Below are 23,813 nucleotides of genomic sequence, written 5' to 3'. Positions count from 1 at the left end.
ATTCTGCTCTGAAGAAAAAAAAGTATTTTGAATATATGTTTTATCATAGTATCATGGCTGAACACTGTACATTTGCTTTGAATAGCAGTCTAAATTTTGGTAAATAAATGGAAAAAAATCAAGAAAATGTGATTATTTATGTTCACTATTCATATTGATGAAGAAGTAGGTTAATTAGAGTGTCTGCTGTCTTCTACTTAGAGAAAGTAGATGAGTTTCTCTGTATGTTATTCAGAGGGCTCATGTCTGCTTTCAAAGACCATCTCAAGCACTACCCTGTGCTCTGTGGACAGAATTCACAATTCATTATGCTCTTGGTTTATGCCTTAGCATAATTATCACTACTCTGGATCATTTGTCAGTTAGTTGTGTCAGTGGACTGGCTTCTCCCCAGAGATTGCAAATTCCTTGAGGTTAGGACGTGACCTCTCATGACGGTACATTCATGCACCTCCATCACGGGGCTTCTTGCCCAACAAGTAGTCAGTAAATGTGTGTTGAATTGAACCACACTTAACTATACTGGACATTATTCTTTTGTTGTTATTGTTTACTACAAGAAGAAAAAGCAAAGAAAGAGGAAGAGAAACAGGAAGAGAGGAGGAGAGAAGCAAAGAGAAGACAGGAGAGAGAGGAGAGGGAGGAGGGAGGAAGGAAAGAGGAAGGGAAAATCAAAAGAGGAAAATGGGAGCCCACTTACAACAGAGACATATTTAATCTACTTCTGTATGAAACTGCCATCTCATATTTATTGCCCGTTTATGTACTAGAGTACAAGGAATTAGGCTTATATCATAAAACAAACCCCAAAAAATCAGAGCCTAATTTCATTTTTAGTATCTTTTATAAAATCCAACACTTTTTTAAAGAATACAAAGATTCATGTTAAGGTTTAAATGAATTGTACTCTATGATGAAACCATTACAACCACAAAAATATTAAATTTTATTTTCACAAAATTAAAATTTCTATAATATTTTGATATTATTTTCATATATCTATTCTCCCATAGCTTTATATTTTTCCTTTACTGCCTTATTAATATTCTTGTCCAATAACACTGCATTTGGGAACATAGTACTCCTAGGGCTGGGTAGTATCGTTGGACAAGTCACACTGAAAGGAAGTGGTTACACTATACCCAGGGAGACACCTCAGTTCTCTAGCAAGTTGAATATCAACTCCCCTGCAATCATATATCTAGAAACAATACTTCATTAGTTAGCACCTGCCATCCTATTAGCTTTGAGAATTAGGGTTTAGCACGCTTCTAGGGCTTCAGAGAAATCAAACCCATATTGTGCTAGCTTAGCATAAAGAGTAGGAAATAATGGGAAAATGACTTTTTAAAAATCTATCTGCAATATTACCTTATGAAAAGAGACGTTGATGGGTAAATTGCTTTATCTGAAAGAATATTTAGCAAAAAAGATGTTTTGATTGCCCTGATGAATAAATTACAAAGTCAGTATAAATCAATCATCACCTAGCTTCCCAGATCTCTATGAAATCGAGAAAATCTTTATGTACAGACACTCAAAAAAATCATTTGTCACAATTCATGAAAAGAGTAAGAAATTGATTATAACAATCACTTAAATGGCTGGCTTTCTTAGTATTGATTCTACTGTACATTGTTCTTTAAGATTCTAAGGGTACATCATTTCCAACATTTTTATTTCCCTATAAGACATTAAGAGATTCGGGTTGCCTCTCATCACCTCGTTACCTCTCTGACCCACGAATTCGTGGTCTATTCTCCAGTGGGTGAGTGAGTCACGGTTCTGGAGATGAACAGCTGCTGTTCTCGCCCAAACACAATGAACACCCTTCAAGTAAGTGCTAAATTTTCAGTTATCCACTAATGGGTGATTGCACAAGGATCTTGGCCAGTGCCTCTCAGACTTTAGTGAACCCAAGGATCACTAGGGGTACTCATTAAAAATACAGATTCCAAACCCCGTTGTAATTTACCAGGTGTGAGGTATCCCTGGGAATGGATATTTTAAATAAGGACACCAGATTAAATAAGGACAACTGTTACAAGACACTTGTGGACCACACTCTGAGAAACAGTGATGCTGACTTGGGAAGCTGAAAATGTTTTTAACCACCGGCCTACTGAAGACCTCTGTAATAGATCCAGAGCAAAGTATCTATGAAAAGGAAGATGAGTCCGAAGGTTTAGTTGGAAGCAGTTAACCTTTGAATCGGAAATATCCTTAATGAAGGGAAGATGAGAGCTGGAGAAGAAGCAGCAGCTGAGGACAGTCATGAGCCCCTCTCCTCGGCGCCTTTCACACCCAGACCTATAGATTGCTGGTACCCAGTTCCTACTATCTCTGACATCTGCCACCTTAACATACAATCTGGACATACATTGGAAATTGTATATAGATTTAGGATTGGGTTGGGGGGGAGTTGAGAACAGATTGAAGTACTAGTAAAGTTGAAAGCATTATAGCCAAGAGGGCTAGGTAAAGAATGATTTGAAAACAAGAAGAGAGAATGGAGTCAGAGAAAAAAGCCTGAGCCTGGAGTGAGGGCAGCATCCAGATCAAGTCAGTGATAGGGGACATAACGAGGGAGGCTGAGAAAGCGAGGGAGGCTGAGAAGGTCTTGTTTTGCTGCTGTCAGTTGGAGGTTCCATTCAACTGCCCCTGACGGGCATTCTGGTCCACTGAGCATGCCCAGTTTGTGGACTGACTTTCACCAAGTAGAACAATCAGCAAGATCACCATAAAGGCTTGACCAACACCAGGCCAGTAAAGTGACCACTGAAAACCATTCCCAAATCTGTGATCAATGGACCCAGGTTTAGAGAGAAGAACGCCTTTGATCTACCAAAATTGTTTGAGTTTCAGTCTCTAATTTCTTCCTTCTCAGATACTCTGGTCTCCACCAAAGGGACACTATTCAGTGAGATGAAGCCATTTTGTTGGTCAGCAGGAGCTCAGAAGCAAGAAAATGTCCTAGTGGTAGAATACAGCATCATCTTTCTCAGCAGCAGCCCATCACTGGAAGCTTCCAGATCATTGTGCCAATCAAGTGGTGGAGGGACTTCCATTTAGAGACCCTTATGTGAACCTTATGTGAGAAACTCGCCAACCTGCTTCTTCGATTTGTTAGCCTTATTACTTCTGATACTTAGGTGCTGTCTCTTAGAGAGCCTGAAACAGCCAAGACATGGCCAAGGACACAGAGGAATCTGCAGGTGAGCATCGTCGGATCCTGAGGAATTAGGTGTTTTGTGTCTGTGTGACGATATGCATATGTGAGGTGAGGAATGGTGTACATCATTGAGGGAGATCTGTACACCTTAAAAGGTTTTATGAAAAGCTATGCTAAAGTAAGATTGTTTCTCTCTACTCTCCCTTTATTCCAAAATAATAAAATCACATGGATTGTAAAGGACCAATGATAGACTAGGAGCCTGAGAGATGATTGTGTCCTACCTTCTTTAAAAATGTATAGTCTACTTGAGGAGAAAGTGGGGCTACAACACAAAGAAAGGCAGTTTCTTATTTAATCTTCAATACTGGCAGAGTCTTTTGGAAATATTCTGCTTTGTCAAAAAAGATTGTTCTAAAGGGTTATGTTGTTTGATTTGGAGGCTTGTGGAAAATCACTACATCGAGAAATATCCCTTCTACCAACTTGCCACGTGGTGTGAAATTGCTCAACTCCCTGGACTCAAATATGTGTTTTCAGTTTTCCAACAAGCTTTATTCAAATAATTCCTGGAAGGTACAAGTCAAAAATATTTAGATCATTATCAGAAAAGAACAAGGTTGCATGAGCATGATACCAGAAGAGGGACCTGAGAGGACCAGAAGGGAAGTCAGAGAGAAAGAGGATGTGAATAAATAAGTTGGGGGGGTGGGGCAATGAGGAAGGAGGTGGAAAATAACAAGCTCTATTACACTCTTGCCATCCCCTACTCAAGTCAGGTGTGAGGGATTCAGTTCATGGAATCTGAGAGCTGAGACTTGCTAAAGAGGATATAGGGTGATGCCTACATGACTGGAGAGATAAACAGGGATCTAGCATCTTTTATCTTCCCCTCCACATTTAATTCAGGTTTTGAAAAATACTAAGCATCTTCTGTTTTCAAGTATGTCAATTATAAGAAATATGAATAACACACAGTTCCTGCCATCAAAGAGGTGGCAGTCAAGAGGAAGAGAAGAGTAGGAGAAAGGGAGAAGGGGAGAGAGGAAAGAAGGAGAGAGAAGGAAAGAAGAGAGAGGAGAGAGAGAGAAGGAGAAAGAGAGAAGGAGAGAATGAGAAGGAGAGAGAGGTAACCATCACATAGTAATTCACAGGAGGGCATTTCAGCATGTTCTTAATTCTTCTTTTCCTGCCCATTTTAGAGATTTTTGGAGAGATTAACCTCACTCTCGGCATGCTGAACAAGGAAGATAATATTAGCAAGGTAAGGAAAATAGAGAAAAGTGTCTTCCCCATTCACTTTTTCTAATCCAGTTAATGCAACATTTCATCTACATCATTCTTTGCTTCAACTTCCCCTTTTCTCTCCCGCTTCTTAAGTGGCATTCAGTTTTTCAGAAAATGCAGTTTTAGTGGAAGTCATTGTAATGTTTAAACAATGATATTTGGCATTTGAGGATTCAGAGTATCCAACTGTAGAAGCTAGCAAAAGAATGCCCCCTTACGTAACCTTACACAGATAGATGTGGAAAAAGGGAGATGTCAGACTTACAACCATGTGGATTAGAGCCTCCTCCTGTGGAATTTGAGAGTTAGCAGACATTTGGTCCTGTACAAAACATGTCAAGGGCTTTTTGGTGGGGACCAAATGTCTTATGAATGTTTTGGACAGGACCAAATGTCCTGTAAGGAATTTGAGAGCTCCTATGAAAATCCCCAAAGATCCCCCCCTACTCATCTGTAATGCTGTTTCACAATTAGAGATTTATTTCTCTGAGATTTGAAGGCTTTTCTGGCTTCAACAACCTTTTGTAAAATAACAACAGTTACTGTTCATTGAACACTTACCTAAGGCTGGAGAGAGCTAGATGCTTTCTAAACAATAGTGCATTGTATTATGTTCACTCCTCACAACTTTATGATGTAGGTATTGTTATTTCCATTTGACAACTAAGAAAAGTGAGGCCCAGAGAAGTTACATGCCTAAGAACAGCAGGATTACATCCAAACACAAGCCTGTCTGACTCCAAAATAATGCTCCTAATCATTATTCAACATAGCCTCCCTGTGAAGGGCAGTGCCTACACCTTTATCCCTTAATCCAGTGGTTCTCAACCCTGACTCCATATTAGAATCCCTTATGCAAAGTGAGTTATTTCACACATTAAACATAGGCATAGTACCTCAAGGTAGCATGCCTGAGGCTCTTGGAGATTTCAGAACACGGGTCTCTCATCTTCCAAAGGCCATGTGGCCACCTATGAGACTGAGAAGAGCCCTCACACACCAGCATCTGCCAAGCCATATAATTCCTAGAGGCTGCAGCTCTGTGGAAAAGGATTTACAACTTCTTCTCCACAAAGGCATGAATGAAGTAAGGGCCTATAAATCCCCTTTAGGAACAAGTTTCATAACTTATCAGCCTCTTTGGGAATTGCATTGTATTCCTTAATGCCATAGTCACTCTCTGGTAGTAAGAGCAACAATTAGGTTGATAGGCACTTCCATTGCCCTGAGTGCCCTACAACAGTGAATTTCAAGAGACTTTAGTATGTCAGGTAGCCCACCCCTACCTTCAGTTAGATTTTGCCATAGAAATGTAGTCAAATTAAAATAGGTTTTAGAATGAACTTTGCTTTACCTATAAGCCTTTGATTCCTAAAGATAAATATTATGTTAAGGAAGTCCCACTTAAGATATATAAAATCCACTGTGTAGTAGAGATATGTTGCTTAGTTTAACGGTGTTATTCATTTGGACTTTATCTGACTCCTTTAGTTTTGCAACTCAAATTTCTGTGTGTAACCTTGTATGTTCACAGGAAGACATTTATGGTCATCTCACTTCCATTATTCAGAATACTGACATCTTGGATGATGCAGTTGTCCAAAGGTTGATTTATTACGCTTCTAAGGACATGAGAGATGACAATGTAAGTTTGATCCTTGATGATGAGTCAGTGTCAGGACCAGCAACAGGTCTTTACCTAACCCAACTGCACCCACGCAGACATCCACAAACTTTTCTACATCACTGCCAGGACCACAGGTCACTTTTATTAGTTCTTCATGGTAGCCTGGATACAGTTACAGCACATATTATTTACCCCAACACAGATGAGGAAACCGAGGTAGAGCTAAGAAAGTCTTTAGGAGTAATATCCCATCCACTTGTAGATGAGGAAGTTGGTGCTTAGAGAGATTGTTTGCAAAGTAATACAGTTATCTATTGACAGAACAAATAACTAGAACCGAAGTTTCTTGGCTCCCATATGAATTCTTATCTCTTCACATGCCTACTTGTCTATATCTACTAGGCAATGTATCTGAAAAATTATTTGTAGAAATAATTTGAGTCTTAAAATAATGTTATTTCCTTCCAGAAAGAATTTTTACTTGTTTACCTGCCAAGGGCACAAACAATCTATGATTAATTTCAAGGCTTGAGATTTTTCTGGGCAACTTCTGTGACTCAATGTTGTACTACGGTCTGTGGAGAGCCTATTTAACCTTTTATATCAATGCAGCCCTTTGATGTCTTAGCCCAAAAGATAAGAGGTGAGATGACCAGGATCTCACATTTGTTGGCCCTGAATTCTGACTATTGTCCCAAAATGCTACAAAGCAGCCTCAAAAGCAGGGCTTATCTCTCTGGATTTCCAGTCTTGTCCAGATCTCAATTCAGTAATTCATTCCACCTTATATTGTGATCTCTTTGATGTTTCTATGAGTATATTTTTTAATATCTTGCCCAGCACTTTTTATTTTCCTGAGCAGGAAAGTTGATCAAATTGACCTCGTTCACTATTACCAAAAGCAGAAGTCCCTCCAAATATCTCCAACATCAAGGATAATTAGATCAGGACAATACTAAAACCCAAATCTCTAGCTAGCTTTGCGTTTTTCTAGCCCAAATCCCAGCCCATTTTTTGTTCTCCAGTCCCTTCAGTAATTCATATCACTTCAACATAAAACGTAAATCTTATGTTCATGGTACCTGATTAATTTACAAGAAAACATGTATTGCCCCAAGTTTACAAGAATCCTATTAAAACCTGGCTTTGAGGTGCTTTTGAATTACCTCTGCTTTCCCAGCTACTGACACCTACCCTAGAGTCTTACACGCTGGGTTTGTAACAGCCTGTTCTCCCTCTATTGAAAAGGTAAGGAACTTATAAATATTATGTAAACTATCAATATTTCCCCTCTGCTGACTCATTCCGCTCTTCCTAGTTGTTATTGTTATTTTCCTTTTCTTCCTCAGATCCTCAGAGAAATCAGAATGCTAGCTGGGGAGGTGTTGGTGTCTCTCGCTGCACGTGATTTCAACTCTGTGATGTATGAAGTGCAAAGTAACTTCAGGATCCTGGAGCTACCAAATGAATTCGTTGTGCTTGCCCTGGCTGAACTGGCAACGAGCTACAGTACGGAGGGAATAGTGTCCACATTTTTCCTGGGAAACAATCATTCTAATTGTGTAAACCCAAATGGGAGCAAACAGCAGAAAGGAGAGGCTCTCTCCCTTCTTTTATACTAAAGAATATTGATAGTGGCATTTGGGCTGCTGTTTATGAGCATAGGTGAGCCTGCTGGCCAGTCATGGGTCCACACTGCTCTGAATTTGTCTGGACTCTCTCCCACTCTCATTTTCCCTTTCATCTGGCTTTGTGTTTGCAGAAGCACATTTTCCACAAGCCGTATTCTGCAAACCACTCAACTCTTACATGAAGTAAGGGTTTCCTAGGATGTTTTTTTCTAAAGCACTTTATTTAACAGATATTTATTGAGCACCTATCACCTGTGCTAGGCCCTGGGGATACAGGCAAGTTCTGGTGGGAGGGACGAACATAAATAAAATAATTATTCCAGTAAGTAATTGCTACTAAGCAACAGGTACAGATGGCCGTATAGCCAGTACCTTATTTTAAGGTACTCCAACTACAGATTGATTCTCTAACTACAGCCTGGCATTACAGTGGGGGAGGGATAGAGAACAACTTCCCGCTGCACCTCATCTGCCTCCCCTACGAAGCCTTGAAATGCTTATTGATTCCTCACTGCAGTGTCCCAGAGCATTCCCTTCATGACGATGACCCTGCTCACCATGCAAACCATGCTCAGGCTGGCCGAGGAGGAAAGGATGAAGGGAGCTTTCTGTATCGGTGGGTATCCCTGTGGTTTCCTCTTTGTTAAGACCAGACTATGAATGGAGCAAATGTCTTGTTTTTCCTTTTACTTCATTCTTGTCCTTTCTAGTAATAGTAGCTACCATTTACTGAGTGCCTACCACATGGAAGGCCTTCTTCAGGAGTTATCTCTGTCAATCCTCACAGCAGTTCTGCAAAGTACTATTAGCCCATTTTACAGATGAGAAACTGAGGGTCATGGGGGTTAAGCGATTTTCTCAGAGTGGTGACAGTCAGTGAGATGGAGAGGTGGTATCCAGGTCTACATGACTACCCAGTCCATATTCTTCCCACTGTCTTACACCAGGTCCATTTATACTAGCCTCCTTCTTCAGTTGGATCACACTTTTCAACAGTGATTATGAGAGCTTATGAACTCTTAGCCATAGGCTAAATTTTGGCATCCCTTTGTAATGCAATACTGTGAAAGTGATAAGTAAACAATCTAATCAAAATACAAGCAATTATACAATCAAGGAAAATGGGTAAACAAGCTATGGTCACAAATCCCTCTACCCCAAAACTGAAATACATCTACAGTAATCAACAATCTACAGAGAAAAACATGCCCTTGAGTTCCTGGAAAAAGCATTTTCAGCACAGTGAGAGACTTCTTGGATGAGTCTGAAGACCAGGACTCTTTTCTCCGATCAGTCACTGAGCCATCAGGTGATTCTGCCTTCTCTCAACCTCAATTTCACCTCTAACAACAACAAATGAAGTGATTGCTAAGACCCCTTCCACCTCTGACATCCCCAGCACTACTATTTTATAATGTTTTAAAGCCTATACTGTTAGGAATATCTTCTTTACCTACCAACCAAGTCTTTTCTATTCTATTTTACCCATTTCCTCTTGTCTGTCCTCAATAAAGGTAATATTTGTATCTGATAAATATTGAGAATTTACCATGTGCCTGGGCGCTGCCTTGGGTATTTTAAGATTATTATTTCATTTAACCCTCATAGTGACCCCATTAGGTGGCTAACATTTTCTGTTCATTTTACAGATGAGAAATTGAGGCTTAGAAAAGTTAAACAGCTTGTCTGCAATCACACAGCTGGTACGTGGCAGAGACACGTACAGTCTGACTCAAGGACTCAAACTACTATACTAGATTAGCCCACTTTTCAATATTTTTTACTTTCCCTACTTACTATCACAGCTAACATTGTGTCCCAGCAAGAAAACATTGGTGCCACTAAGTGCATTTCTACCTCCAATATTAATAACCAAGAAGGTAAAAGAAAATAAAATCAGAAATCATCGTGGCAATGAATAAGGGAATTCTCATCTGTGTGTTATAAATTTATCTAAGTGTGCTTTAGTCTTAAAGCAACTTTGCCTGACTGCCAGTAAAGAAAAGGTATAAAATTTAATAGCCGTCCATCTAGCTATGCGTTCAATCAATCAGCAAATAAACAGACATTGTGCTTGTTGTTTCAGATACCATCAACGAACCCGGCACCATCCCTTCTCATTATAGGGCAGTGCAAGACACACACACACACATACACACACACACATGCAAAATGGATTTGACAAAATGTAACATGAGATTATCAGAGAGAGTTTGGAAGGGATAGGAATAAACCAAAAATGACCAGCTTTTAGCTAAGATACTTGGGATCTTTTCCATAGAGTTATTTGTAGATGAGGTATCCTTGAGAGAGTAAACTACAGTTTTTTTACTGTCTAATGAAAGAGATAGCATGAGGAGCTGAAGGAAAAAGTATTATTTAATGCATTTGATGCAAATATATATGTGATATATATGATATTTTTGCAGGCCCAAGATTTTTTAATTTTATTAAAGTAAAACATACATGGAGAAAAACATAAAAATCAGAAATATACAGGTTGATGAATTGTCACAAAGTAGCTCATCCATTTGACCACAGCTCAGGAAAAAATTTGGACATTACTAACTCCCTAGAAGCCCCCATCTTTTCTCCCAGTCATCACCTCTCCATCCTCTCCAAGGGTAACCACAATCCTGAATTCTAACACCGTAGATTAGCTTTGCCTATTTGTGAGACTCATACAGGTTTTGTGTACCTGTAGTCCATTTTCATTTCTGTATACTATTACATGTCTATACTACAATTTTTCCATTCTACCTGTTGGCAAATATTTGGATCATTTTTTTTGTTTGAGGCTATTACAAAAATAATTGAATAGGAACATTCTTGTACAAGTTTTTTAGTGCCCACATGTATGCATATCTAGTGCCCATAAGTATACCTTGGAGTGGAATTTCTGGGTCATAGATAAAGCATATTCAACTTTGGTTGATAATGCCAAACAGTTTTCTAAAGTGTTTGTAATCAATTCACACCCTCACCAGCAGAATGTAAAAATATCAGCTGCCCCTTAGTCCTGCCAACACTTGACATTGACTATCTGAAGTTTTAGCAATTCCAGATGGTATGTTGTAGTATTTCATTATGGTTTTAACTTACATTTCACTAAAGTGGCTTGAACACTTTTTATATATTTACTTGGTGCAGTCAAAAGATTTTATGGAAACTATTACACATTTGCTAATCATCAGACACTCTTCTCAAATTATATTATGGTCCTACCTACCTTGATATTTTTCTGTCTGTGGTTGTTTTTAAAATGCAGCCCTTGAGAAGTTCAGCAGAGCCATTTACAAGTATGTCAACCACTGGAGAGACTTCCCCTACCCCAGATTGGATGCCAATCGCCTCTCTGACAAAATCTTCATGCTGTTCCGATATATCATGGACAAGTGGGCCACCACGACCTCACCCACACAAGTGAGTGGGGTTCAGCATGCCTCCAGCTAGCTCTCCTGGCATGCTGGTTGAACTTCCTCTTCTCTTTTTGACATGATAATTCATCTTAGCTCTCTTGGAAAGCTGTGGGTTGTATCTTATCAGGTTTATAAAATCTTTTGTTTTTCCTGTTTCAAATCATTATTTACTCATTATTTCAACTAATATTTATTGAGTCCCCATGACATGCCAGACATCATTCCCATACTGGGGATACAGCAGAGATTAAACAGACCCAAATCCCCACTCTCATGGAACGGACATGCCAAAGTGTGCAGAGAACAATAAATAACTAAAATGAGCAAAATATATGGAATTTTAGCTATATCATTACCTATATTTGGGCTGTCACTGATTAGGAAAAACACCAGTCCACAGAAATTTCCTGTGTCTGTGAATATCACAATGAATTAAAATGATATCTAAAGAAGGAGCGTGTCTGCTTCAAAATACTGTAATGACTTATAAAGAATAGATTACAAAGTGCATTCACATATATAATCCCATCCTTATCTTGCTTAATTGCTATAATTTTTTAAAGTAGGCTAAATTATATTCTATTTCAATCTCTTTATTGCTATATTATAAAAGATTTAACACTTAGCTACCTTCTCTAGTTCAGTTTCTTTTCTATATTTTGAGCTTTTAAAGCATTTATTTTTTAACATGCTGGGATAGTTAAATCATTAGCAAACACGGAATTTTTAAAATATTCTGTAGAAGTCTTTTCTTCAAGCCACTTGAAAAGCAAAATTCAATGCAAATTTGCTGACTACTTTCCTAGCCTCCCACAGGAAGAGTTAGGCAAGTAACAAGAAGGTGCACAAAGTAATAAGGGAGCACAGAGAGAGAAGCACTTAACCCCTGGTGAGCACTGGAAAGGCCATGACATTGGAACTGAGCTTGCAACCCATGAAGTCATCACTACAGAAGACATGCAGTCCCTAAAGAGGGGATAAAACCCACTGAAGCATAGGTTAGAGATGGAATAATGTGATACTTGAGTGAATCCAGTGGGAGAAGGGGAAGTGGGGAGAGGAAAGGGGATATAAAGAGGCAGAAATAAAAGAAACCCAGAAGGTGGTCTTGGCCACATAATAAAGAATGCTACACAGGACTTTTTTTTAAGAAATAAGAAACCTTGGGAGACTTCCCTGGTGGTCCAGTGATTAAGACTTCACTTTCCAATGCGGGGGGTGTGAGTTCGATCCCTGGTCGGGGAGCTAAGATCCCGCATGCCTCGCGGCCAAAAAACCAAAACATAAAACAGAAGTAATATTGTAACAAATTCCATAAAGACTTTAAAAATGGTCCACATCAAAAAAATCTTTAAAAAACCAAAAGAAAAGAAAGCTCGGAAGGGCTTAAGCAGGAAGAATGAGATCTTAGAAACTAAGAAAAGAGTGATTTTCAAGAAGCAGAGACAGACCTACAGAGGACATTGCTATGGTGCTCAAGAAAGAAAAATCTTGAAACGTGTCTACTGCATGGAAATGTGGTAGAAGAACCTTCCAGCTGACACACAGTGTTGAGTGAAATAAATGGTTATTGTTATTAGCCACTAAGTTTTGACGTGGTTTGCTGTATAGCAAAATTTAGCTAATAGAAAAAAAATCATTTATTAGGTAGAAAAAGCAGAATATAGAACTATAGATTAAAGAATGGTGTCAATTTTTAAGAAATTAAAATACATGGAGAAAAAGATAGGAAAGAATAGGTCAAATAAAGAAATAACTTATTTAAAATACACCAGACAGTGCTTATCTATGAGTACTGTGGGTACTGTGTTTTCTGCTTCCTCCTAATTTTTGTGATTTCTACATTTTTTTAAATAAATTTATTTATTTATTTAATTTATTTATTTTCCGCTGCATTGCATCTTTGTTGCTGCACGTGGGCTCTCTCTAGTTGCAACGAGTGGGGGCTGCTCTTGTTGCGGAGCAAGGGCTCTAGGCAAGTGGGCTTCAGTAGTTGTGGCACGTGGGCTCAGCAGTTGTGGTTCGTGGGCTCTAGAGCGCAGGCTCAGTAGTTGTGGCACACGGGCTTGGTTGCTCCGCGGCATGTGGGATCTTCCCGGTCCAGGGATCGAACCCGTGTCCCCTGAATTGGCAGGTGGATCCTTAACCACTGTGCTACCAGGGAAGCCCATGATTTCTACATTTTTATCATCAATATATTGCATTTATATTTTGTACTGGTTCATTTTTCATGTCATGTGGAAGCCAGATGACAGTGGATTGAGAAATAAAGGGGAGGTGGGGGGTGGAGGTAAAAAAGGTAGACCACTCCTTCCAAAAGTTTTGCTCTGCAAGAAAGGAATGAGAAACAGAATTGGATGAGGATAACAGTGGGGCTAAAATGATATGGAATCAAAGAATTTTTTTAATATAAGGGAAATTTTACATTTGTTAATATAGTAAAAGAAAGTGACCATTAGAGAGAGGTTAAAGAAATAGAAGAGCGGGGCAAATATTGAAATGAGCATCAATATAGATATAGATGTAGATACAAATATAACTCTCCTTCATACAATGATCTTAACCTAAACATTTTTTGAAGAAACCTTGCTCGGTTGAAAGCAGTGAGGAAAGTTTTTTGGGGGGTATCTAAAGCTTCTGGTATACTGAGAAATGTACAGAAAGCATAATGAAGTGTGAGAAACAGTATTTGTTTGCTGCCTCTGCAGATTTTGGCCATCATTAAGGCTCACGGCCCCACAGTGAGCTTGCTGCTCTGTCGGGAAGACCTCTGTGAATACGCCCTGGGCCAGGTCCCTTGGCTCCTGAAGCAGTATAAAGACAAAGAGATTGATTTCCATGTCACTCAGGTGAGAGCCACACCCTAAAGAAACCGATTCTGATAGTTGACCAGCAATCATCCTGGAGGATGTTAATTTTCAAGAGGGGTCAAGGAACTCAAACACGTGTTTGGGCAGCCGAACTTAAATACCTCTTGGGAAATAGGAGGTAGAGAAGCGGTCGGTAGCATAGCTGGATGGTGGAAACTCCAGAAAGGAATTTCTGTTCAAGCTGCTGGGGAACTAAACAAGGTAGAGGAGCAGAATCACTAAAGACAACTGGTAACCACAGAAAGGTTATGGGTTTGTTCTCCTCACAAAACGTAATGAGTAATGATTTGCTTTCCACATCCTGTGCCACTGCTCCATAGGCAACCTCCAACTAACCTTCGAGAGCTTTTATTCCAGAGTCTAAGACAGATATTGACCGCGGCAGTCCTTTATGATGTTAGCCTTCCAAAGGCCTTGAGGAAGACCATCTTTATCAATTTACTCCACCAGGTAAGAAGACCATGTTGTCAGATCTGATTGTTTCATTTTCAACAGCTTTCTCCTTTTAACATCTACCACCTGATTTTTTTCTTCTCATTCAGGTGTGCAGAGTTCTAGATCCTCCAGTAAAGGAAAATGAAATCGAAGCTTCAGACTGTTTCCTCATTCTAGGTAGGACCCAGCATCCAGAGGGTTTTTAATTAAAATGTCTCCAGGTGATGAGGACGACAAGGATGAAGTGCGTGCAAACTGTCACATTTGTTACTTTCACACATACACACAAAATGTTTCTTCAACTCACAGTATTCTGTGCCTTTCCCTATCCTCCCTGCTCCCAAGAAAAGTGCAGCTGGTAGGGTGACCAATCATCCGGATCTGCCCAGGACTAAAGGACTTCCAGGAAAATAGAACTTTCAGTTCTAAAACCAGAAAAGTCTCAGACATATTTTGGATATTAACTCCTTACTGGATATAAGGTTGGCAAATATTTTTCCCCATTCCATATGTTGTCATTTCATTTTGTTGGTGGTTTCCTTGTCTGAGAAGAAGCCTTTTGGTTTGATGTAGTCCCACTTGTTTATTTTTGCTTTTGTTGCCTCTGCTTTGGGTATCAAATTCAAAAAAAATCATTGCCAAGACCAATGTCAAAGAGCTTCTCCCTATGTTTTGTTCTAGGAGTTTTACAGTTTCAGGTCTTATGTTCAAGTCTTAAATCCATTTTGATTTAATTTGCATGTTTGGTGTAAGGTAAGAATTCGATTTCATTCTTTGGCGTGAGGCTGTCCAGTTTTCCCAGCACCATTTATTGAAGAGACTATTCTTTCCCCATTGTTTATTCTTGGCTCCTTTGTTGAAAATTAATTGACTATATATGCATGGGTTTATTTCCAGGCAAACCTGTGAGAGTTGGCAACCCTAAGGCTAGGAAATGCTTTTTTCTTGGCATTTGAGATTATTTGAAACTCTATCAAACCCGAGTCATCTTTTTTCTTCCTTGTCATTTCTTAGTATCTATCCCTTGTCTCTCTCTCCCTCCTTCACTCTTTCCCTTTTGTTCTTGCTTTCACGTCACAATCCCGCCCATCACCTGGTTAGAATACCGGACACAGGTTGTCGAGGAAGCACCAAGTTCCCAGGGTCAGGATACAAAACTATACTCTAATATAGTCCCTCAGGGCAAGAGACAAGAGCAATCCTAGACCTCCCACACCTGCACCCTCCCAAAATATGTCATTTCCTCTACTTCATTGCATACCTTTCCAGTATGGTCTAGTTCTCTCCTAACTGACCACCTCTGTTTCTGTAGTTTCCACTTCTCTATGCCCCAGCCTAATTAAGTTCTTCACTTTATCTCTAACATTTCCAACCCAAACCTCTCTACTCCACCCAGGTCTTTCTTCGCTCTTCCCTGCTTCCTTCTTACCCTTGCAAGTCTCCAGCTGCACATCTGGTGAAGCATCACTTTGATCTCTGCCTCCATGTTCACAAGGCTTCCCTCTGTGTCTCTGTCTGTATCTTCTATCCATTTATTATAAAGACACCAGTCATATTGATTTAAGACAACCTCATCTTAACTTGATTTCATCTACAAAGAACCTAATTTCCAAATAAGGTTACATTCACAGGTATGAACAGAAGTGGGTCTAGCTCTCTTAGTGACCAAACTGTTTAATTAATTCTGTGATGCTAAAGAAGTATGGACATAATAAAATCTGGTTACCAACCAAAGAGTGACTTTGACAATCCTCATGGAATGATCCTCTTCCCATTCACAAGTATTTTACCTAAGGTGAAAATGAGTTCTTATGACTCCAGTATTTCTTAAACCCACAGCCCATTCCAGCCCTGCAGACCTGATAGAATTTTTTGATGAACAAATGAGAAGTAATAATGAAGCCACTCGAATGGGAATCTTGACTTTGTTAAGATCGGCTATCAGTGCTGAAGGTAAGCAGTAAAGATGACAGCAGAGTGGTTTATTTTGTACCAAAAAGCAAACTGAAACTTGTGCATTGTCTCTAATTCTATCCCATGTCTTTGGGAAGTTTATAGAGCATCATATTCAGGTGAAGCTTGGTTTTCTTAGTTGTCTACAATCTACTACTTTTAAACAGGCATTTCTAGTTACCTCTCTTCTTTCATGATATTTATGGATGCACCCACTAAATGAGTAGAATATTTGAGAATTGAATCTAGAATTTAAAAGAGCTAGTAAACTGGTTAAGTATCCTGATAAACAGGGAGTGGGTGGGAAGAATGTACAATATTCTAAAAATTAGTACATTTAGAAAAGAGGAGAATTTAATAAATTTTCATATTTCATTAATTCCAAAAAGCACATATTTTCACAGTATCAGAATGCATCTTATAATTGATAGCATCTTTAATTATCATCAGCCGCTAGAGTTTTTCACTCGGCACAATATAAGATAATGATGCCTCATAAAATTGTATCTTGGATTCAATAAAATATGACAATTCATTTTTGCACAGCATTGTAATAGTTTTTTAACACCTTTATTAGAGTATAATTGCTTTACAATGGTGTGTTAGTTTCTGCTTTATAACAAAGTGAATCATTATAATAGTTTTTTAAAATTCAGTTTGCCCTGGGATTTACTGAAGACTTGGCAGAAGAAACATGAAGCAGTCTACGAAATTTAAAGCCGATCCATTAGGCATGATGTATTGAATCCACTTAAGAATCTAACATTTTAAACAGGGTGAAACAAAATGTAATAGAGAACAAAAAAAGCAATCAACATGTGTAAAAAGTTGGAAAAGGAGAAGGTAGGAGGGAACTGAATAACATAAAATGTTAAGGACCAGAGACTTTGCAACTATGTACCATAACTCTAATGGGTTTTCATCAATTCTAGAACATACTGTAGTCCTTCTGAAGCGGGTCTCTCAATTTCTCCCTCTATCTTTCAGAGCCCAAGTTGAGGGATCACATCACTTCAATTGAAAAAACAGTCAAAGTCATCATGGGTGACCTCAGTATTAAAGTAAGAGAATTAATGGGGACTTTTATTTGGATAATGATAGTTTTAGGAGTAAATGAAATGGTTTTGACTGTTTAAGAATCTGCTTATGAGATTGCTGTATAAAGAATTCAGTGATCAATTCTACTTTTAAAAGAACTCCATCTTTCCCCCAAAGATAAACTCTATCGAAGTAAAGTTCTAAAGCACATTCAGTTCAAGGGCTTCTCAGTAGAAAAAAAAAAAGATTTTTGCCCAGAGCATCACTGTGCCATGCTCTTCAAAGAGTTTTAAATTTAATTAGTTGAAAAATTAATTGTTAATTATAAAGATAATACTTCTTCCTCCAAAAAATAATAATCCCTGAACCCTGTTCTGAGCAGAGACATCCTATTTTGCAATCAGGGAGCACCTAGAGCAAGTCTTGCACACAATAGATTTGTCATTATTTCCTGATTATTTGATTAAAGTATTCCACGTTGGAAAAGACATAGAACTTAAGTGGGAACAATTTTTAAAATTAGCAATTGTAGTATTATTTGTATGAAAACCATTTTTTGTTTGGATCAAAGCCCTATACAGAAGCCAATGAAGAGGAAAAAATTCCCCTAAGAAGCTTTGGTCACCAATAACTATGTTTAAAATAACCAAAGCTATGCAATAAATAACAATGGAGTGATTATATATAAAAACCTGACCCAGTAACTGACCAAGCCAATCAAAGAATTGCTAGGATTTAGGGTAGAATAAAAGAGCACAGAAACTTTAAGGAAGGCCAGCTAATCGGGCAAAAATAAAGAGAAAATATACCTCTTTCTCCTTAATTAAGGAGATTACTGAGTCCCTGTATGCTAATTGTTAATTGCCACCTTGTGGCCCTTCCTCCCTGTGCAAAATTATTTTCTTCCCACCCTCCATTAAAAGACCCGTTCGCTAAGGAATTAGATCTGAGATTTCTATCCTCCAGGGAAGCAATCCAATAAATTAATTGAAGCCAAATTATTAAAAGCTTGTGACACAGGTTCATAATTCGTTATTCAAATCCGTAGAGCCAGACATATTTCAGAATTCACAACTTTCTAGATTTCAGAAAAACATTACTGTGACAGTAGCCCTCAATCAAACCTATTAATATTTTTTCAAGAAAATGTATGCATATCACTACATAAAAGAGGTAAAGACTACAAATAGCTTTAAAACAGTTCAGTTTGGGTTTTGCTACCAATGAGTTGGCACCAAATTTAAGAAACAAAATCCCAGTTTTCAGAGTCATTTAGAGTTTGAATTTGTGGATAAGGAATTGTGGAACTTTATTTCAGTGTGGTATCTTTCACTGAGGATTTTTAAAGCGAGGCCATGTTTTAGCCCAAAGTTACTAATGTTTCATAATATATAATAATAGAGAATATGTCTTGGGAACTAGGAAGAAAGATTTTGGTTAAAGAGAGCTTTGCCAGTGACAAATCATAACCTGTAGATTACTTCCTGCTACATATATTACAGTAAGATCATTCAATTTATACTCTTTTTTAGAAAGATTCCACTGAATGATCCATGAAGGTTACAGAATAGGAGAATCTAAATTTCCATTCAGAGTAAAATGTTGTGAATGCATTTTCCTTACTCTAGGTGAGGAATTCCGCCCTCCTCCTCATCCAAACCATGTGTGAAAAATGCTACATTGAAGCCCAGGAAGGCTGGCCACTGATTGACTACATCTTCTCCCAGTTTGCAATGTCCAGCAAGAATCTGGTATGAAGAGGGCGCCATTTTGATTGCTGCCCTGTAGCAAGTTCAGTTGACTCAACTGGATTTTAAAAAAATATCTGTGGTCCAAGTTAGAAACTGACTTAGAGGTTATATTTCAGCCTTATCACTTTCATTAATAAATTTTTCAGCTTCTAGTGTTCTCGGTTTTCTTTCAGTGATATCCTTTTTAACTTATAATAAACCCAAGGTAGGTTAAATCAGTTTTTCCTAAAAAGGAGGCAACCTGGTCTCAAAAGCTTGGGGGTGGTTTGGAGAGAGGCAGAGAAAGTGAATTGTTTCTAGAACACAAGAAACATCCATACTTGTTACACCGGTTCCTTTGGATGAAGAGCCTGAAAAACATGTGCTTAAGATCTCAGTAATCTTAGCAAATTCATTGCAACTGAAATTACAGTCCACTCCACTAGGAAGCAGTGTCATTGGAAATTTTTGCCCCAGAGAAAAAGGGGAAAGGCCTGAGGGAGAAAAGGAGTAATTGCAGTCCAAGGATCCTCACAATGTTGGCTTTTCTGCTTCAGCCAGGGGTGTTTTTTTCTAACCCATTCCTCCAAAGAGCACTTTAAAACAGGATTAGCTACTGGAGACCAAGATTGCTGGATTCCACAAGCCCTTTAAGTTGAGTGACTGCATCCTCCACCCCAGAGGCTAAGAACACCTCCAAGTAAGGTCAGAGGCGACCGACAGCAGGGATTATGAACAAGTCACCTATTTCATCTTTCTTAAAGGAGAAACCAATAAAACCTAACTCCCAGGAGACCAAAAAGGGAGAGAAATGTATCCAAGAAACAAGCCTGGAGGTCTTAAAAACCCTGGACCCACTGATCATTGGAATGCCTCAGGTAAGGGGTCTTTTGTCACCACTCATAGTTAATTTGATCACCTTTCTAAAGCTCTGTCCATTTCGGAGTAAAGATACGAGTTGGTACTCCATGTGTCATCAGCTTTTTGATGCTCTGACTAGAGGAAGTATGTTGGGATGCTCAGTGCCAGCACATAATAGTTCCTCAAAAACAGGTGTAAAATTAGCTAAATAATCTTTTATATCTGGATGGTAAACGGCAGTTTATAAGCATCTTAAAATATTATTTTTCTTCTTCCCCTGACATACTTAGACACGTATTGTAAGTGGTGATTCTAAAGCAGTGAATGCTAAACTTTCCCCATTTATCTGGGAAGGTGTTAAAAGCACACATTCTCAGACCTCACTTGAGGCCTAATATAACCTGAACCTCAAGGGGAAGAGCCTTAGAATCTGCATTTTGCTTAAGCAAAACAACCTGGAAAAGGATTTAATGGCCAGAAATATATGGCACAGCCAGGAGACAATCAAAAGGCCAGTTTAAGGGGATCAGAGGCTTTATCTAGGATGGTTTTTTTAAGGTGTGGGTTTTGGATTACCGGGGCTATTTATTTAAAATGCAGATTTTCAGACCACATGCCAGACCTAAATGAATCAGCATATCTGGGCATGGGGCCCATAAATCTGCATGCAAATAAATTCCAACATTTCTGATGCATATTAAAGTTCGGGAAATTCTGATCTAGTAGTAAATGATGAAAGAGTAGTCTAAGGCCAGACTTTAAAGGCTCTGAAATGCCAAATTCCTTCCTTGTCCTTGATGAGCCAATGAAAATTTTAAGCAAAGGCTAAACATTTTAAATGATAACTGTAGGAAATCAGTGTATTGACACTGATTTAAGAGTAGACACTGATTTAAGAGTAGACTAAGCACAAAGAGTCTATGTATGAGATGAGATGAGATGAGATTCATAGGGGTTGGAACTGGGTCATAATAGTAGGAAGGGCAATATGGAAGGGTGTGAGAAATCTTACAGTTTAAAAAAGACTAGGCTTGGGACTTCCCTGGTGGCACAGTGGTTGAGAATCCGCCTGCCAATGCAGGGGACACGGGTTCGAGCCCTGGTCTGGGAAGATCCCACATGCCTCAGAGCAACTAAGCCCGTGCGCCACAACTACTGAGCCTGCGCTCTAGAACCCGTGCTCTGCAGCAAGAGAAGCCATTGCAATAAGAAGCCCGCACACCGCAACGAAGACCTAACGCAGCCAAAAAATAAATAAATAAGTAATAAAATAAAAAAATAAAATTGTTTTTTTAAAAAAAGAAAAGGATTAGGCTTAGGCTTGGTGATTAAATACAGATGACAAGACACAGGGAGGAGTCCAAGTTGACACCTAAGTTTCCATTAGGACATGAAGCATAATGGAGTTTTTCAGGGAATGTGAAACATACAGACTACAGAAATCAGGTGTTGCAGATTTCCAGAGCAAGAAGATCAGCACCTGGGGAATTCCCTGGTGATCCAGTGGTTAGGACTTGGCGCTTTCACTGCAGGGGCCCTGTGCTCAATCCCTGGTCAAGGAACTAAGATCCCGCAAGCCATGTGGTATGGCCAAAAATTAATTAATTAATTAATTAATTAAAGAAGAAGAAGATCAGCACCTGGAGCACAGACAGCGACAGCAGCCCAATTGCCATCCATTCCCCATCATTCTCACTTCGGACAGTTCGGTTCCAGTCTTGGAGTTTGGAGAAATATTTGGGGCATTTTTGGTTGTCATATTGACAAGGGGTTTAACGGCACTTGGTGAGTGGAGCCCAGCCCTTCCTGCAGTGACCCACAATGACGACTTGTCCTGTCCCAAATTCCAGCAGCAACCTCACGGAGAAACACTGACCAACAATCACTGCAAGTAGCACCTGAAAGTGAATGTGCTGTGCAGAGACTGTGTTTCATGATTTCATTTTGATTTGGCCTGAAGAGCAAAACAATAACACGTGAGAGAAAGTTTTCTAGATTAGCGGGAAACACACAGAGAGGACCAAAGAGGAATAATGAAAAAGAATAAGCAATCCTTGCATCTTGCCTTATGTTTTCCACAGGTGCTATGGCCAAGAATCCTGACTTTTGTGGTACCTGCAGAATATACGGGAACGCTGAAATACCTGTTTAATATCATCAGAATTCTGTTTATGGCAGAGGAGAGGAAGAGGAATAATGCCAAGGAGTCAACAGCACTTGTCATCTCTACAGGAGCTGGTTTGTACATTCAAAAACAAAGCAAAACATTTCTCTTATGAGAGACTAGTTTCCAGAAAGGCTACAGGGCTTTGCTTGTAAACCCAAGCCCCATCTGATTTTTTCTAGGCCCCATAGCAGTAATGAAAATTACTTTCTCTTTCTAGTGAAACTTCCTTCACCACAACAGCTACTGGCCAGACTTCTGGTGAGTGAGTTATGAAAAACCAATGTGGTATGAATTTAAACCAATATGGACAATTCAGCTCCAAATAAATGATAATAAAAATTACATAGATATTCCAAAACAAAAGAAACACTAAAATGGCATAATAAATGTTCTGCTATACTAATGACACTGATGAAGATTTATTATTCGCAAGATTATCTTCTCACTCTGAAATGTTTGTTAAACTTCATTTATGATTTTTTAAATAAACATAGACTGAATCTGATCCATAAGAACCATTCAAACAAATTCCACATCTGTTGTTTAGATTTCTCTCTCTCTTTTTGGCCACGTATGTGCTCGAACACTATTTCCACATGCCCTTATTTAATTAATAGATATATCTAAGTGTTGGTATGTTTCATTTATTTTTGGTTGATGGTTTCCATATATTTTTACACCTTTATCCTCAGAAGAAAATTGGGCAGACGGATTGTCTAAGTATTAGCTTTGATCTAGAATAAGTAAGAATAGACTGTGATGGTTTGTTAAAAGATTATCTAATGAAGGATTCAAGAGAATCCAGAACAGTGATAAAAAGGAAAAGGTAGGTGAGCCTTTTAAATATCCCTGAGTTGATTAGCAATTTTTCTTCCTTCCTCCAGGTAATATCTATGCTCGCCAGTTTAGGGAAATTACGTGGGGTCGGTGCAATAGGACTTTTGACGATATTGCCTGAGATAATTCACCCAAATTTGGTAGAGCTATGGAAAACACGCATACCTGAGCTCCTGCAGCCTCTGGAAGGTACAAGGGAGTGGGATCAGGTCTTTATCCAAGGAGGCAAGAACACAAGGAAATGAGGCACCACTTCTATGTCTTAAGCCATTAATGTTCATATTAGGCAATAAAAACAACGAACTTGACATGCAAGGTCGACAGCTCTATTTTGTCCTGGACTCCTTATGTTCTATTTCTCTACCAAATACTTATATTGATATTATAAGAGGACCTTATAATATCAATATAAGTTTACACTTATAACACTTATATATAAGTGTTACATATTTAGCAGGAACTTTTACTTTTGCTCTGGTCTTTGCTTTTTGTATTTAGAGAAGCTCTCTTTTGGTATTGTTCTAAAAAGTTATAATTCATCCATGCTAGAATATTAAGATATGGTAATTCAGTAGTTACTGTTGAAATTGGCAAAAAGCCTGGATTTTTATCATGGATTGAAGACCCTCTGTCCAGCTGACTAGCAATTTAGAATTGCCAGCATAGTAAATTTAATCTGAAATAACCATCCTGCATAGGGAGAAAGCTTGAAATGGAACAGTAGCTGCCAGTGCTGACCTGGATACTGGGGTGGGTTTTTTTGGCACTTATTGCATCAATTTCTAT

General features: G+C 38.8%; 1 protein-coding gene across 1 annotated transcript in view; it reads left to right on the top strand.

The window, feature by feature from the left end:
• The first annotated feature begins 3,187 nt into the window (after nucleotides 1-3,187).
• Nucleotides 3,188-23,813, top strand: part of MROH2B (maestro heat like repeat family member 2B) — a 59,881-nt gene continuing 39,255 nt past the window's right edge. The window contains exons 1-16 of the mRNA XM_061188937.1: nucleotides 3,188-3,215; nucleotides 4,375-4,436; nucleotides 5,994-6,104; nucleotides 7,436-7,595; nucleotides 8,235-8,333; nucleotides 10,986-11,140; nucleotides 13,845-13,985; nucleotides 14,364-14,456; nucleotides 14,549-14,618; nucleotides 16,281-16,394; nucleotides 17,382-17,455; nucleotides 19,061-19,183; nucleotides 19,927-20,040; nucleotides 22,105-22,261; nucleotides 22,408-22,448; nucleotides 23,075-23,216. Of these exons, the coding sequence (XP_061044920.1) occupies nucleotides 3,188-3,215; nucleotides 4,375-4,436; nucleotides 5,994-6,104; nucleotides 7,436-7,595; nucleotides 8,235-8,333; nucleotides 10,986-11,140; nucleotides 13,845-13,985; nucleotides 14,364-14,456; nucleotides 14,549-14,618; nucleotides 16,281-16,394; nucleotides 17,382-17,455; nucleotides 19,061-19,183; nucleotides 19,927-20,040; nucleotides 22,105-22,261; nucleotides 22,408-22,448; nucleotides 23,075-23,216 (1,684 nt within the window). The remainder of the gene's footprint in view (nucleotides 3,216-4,374; nucleotides 4,437-5,993; nucleotides 6,105-7,435; nucleotides 7,596-8,234; nucleotides 8,334-10,985; nucleotides 11,141-13,844; nucleotides 13,986-14,363; nucleotides 14,457-14,548; nucleotides 14,619-16,280; nucleotides 16,395-17,381; nucleotides 17,456-19,060; nucleotides 19,184-19,926; nucleotides 20,041-22,104; nucleotides 22,262-22,407; nucleotides 22,449-23,074; nucleotides 23,217-23,813) is intronic.

Source organism: Eubalaena glacialis, chromosome 4 (assembly GCF_028564815.1).
Source record: "Eubalaena glacialis isolate mEubGla1 chromosome 4, mEubGla1.1.hap2.+ XY, whole genome shotgun sequence".
NCBI classification, from domain to species: domain Eukaryota; kingdom Metazoa; phylum Chordata; class Mammalia; order Artiodactyla; family Balaenidae; genus Eubalaena; species Eubalaena glacialis.
Note: the sequence above shows the minus strand (reverse complement) of the source record. Positions and strands in the feature narration are given on the sequence as shown.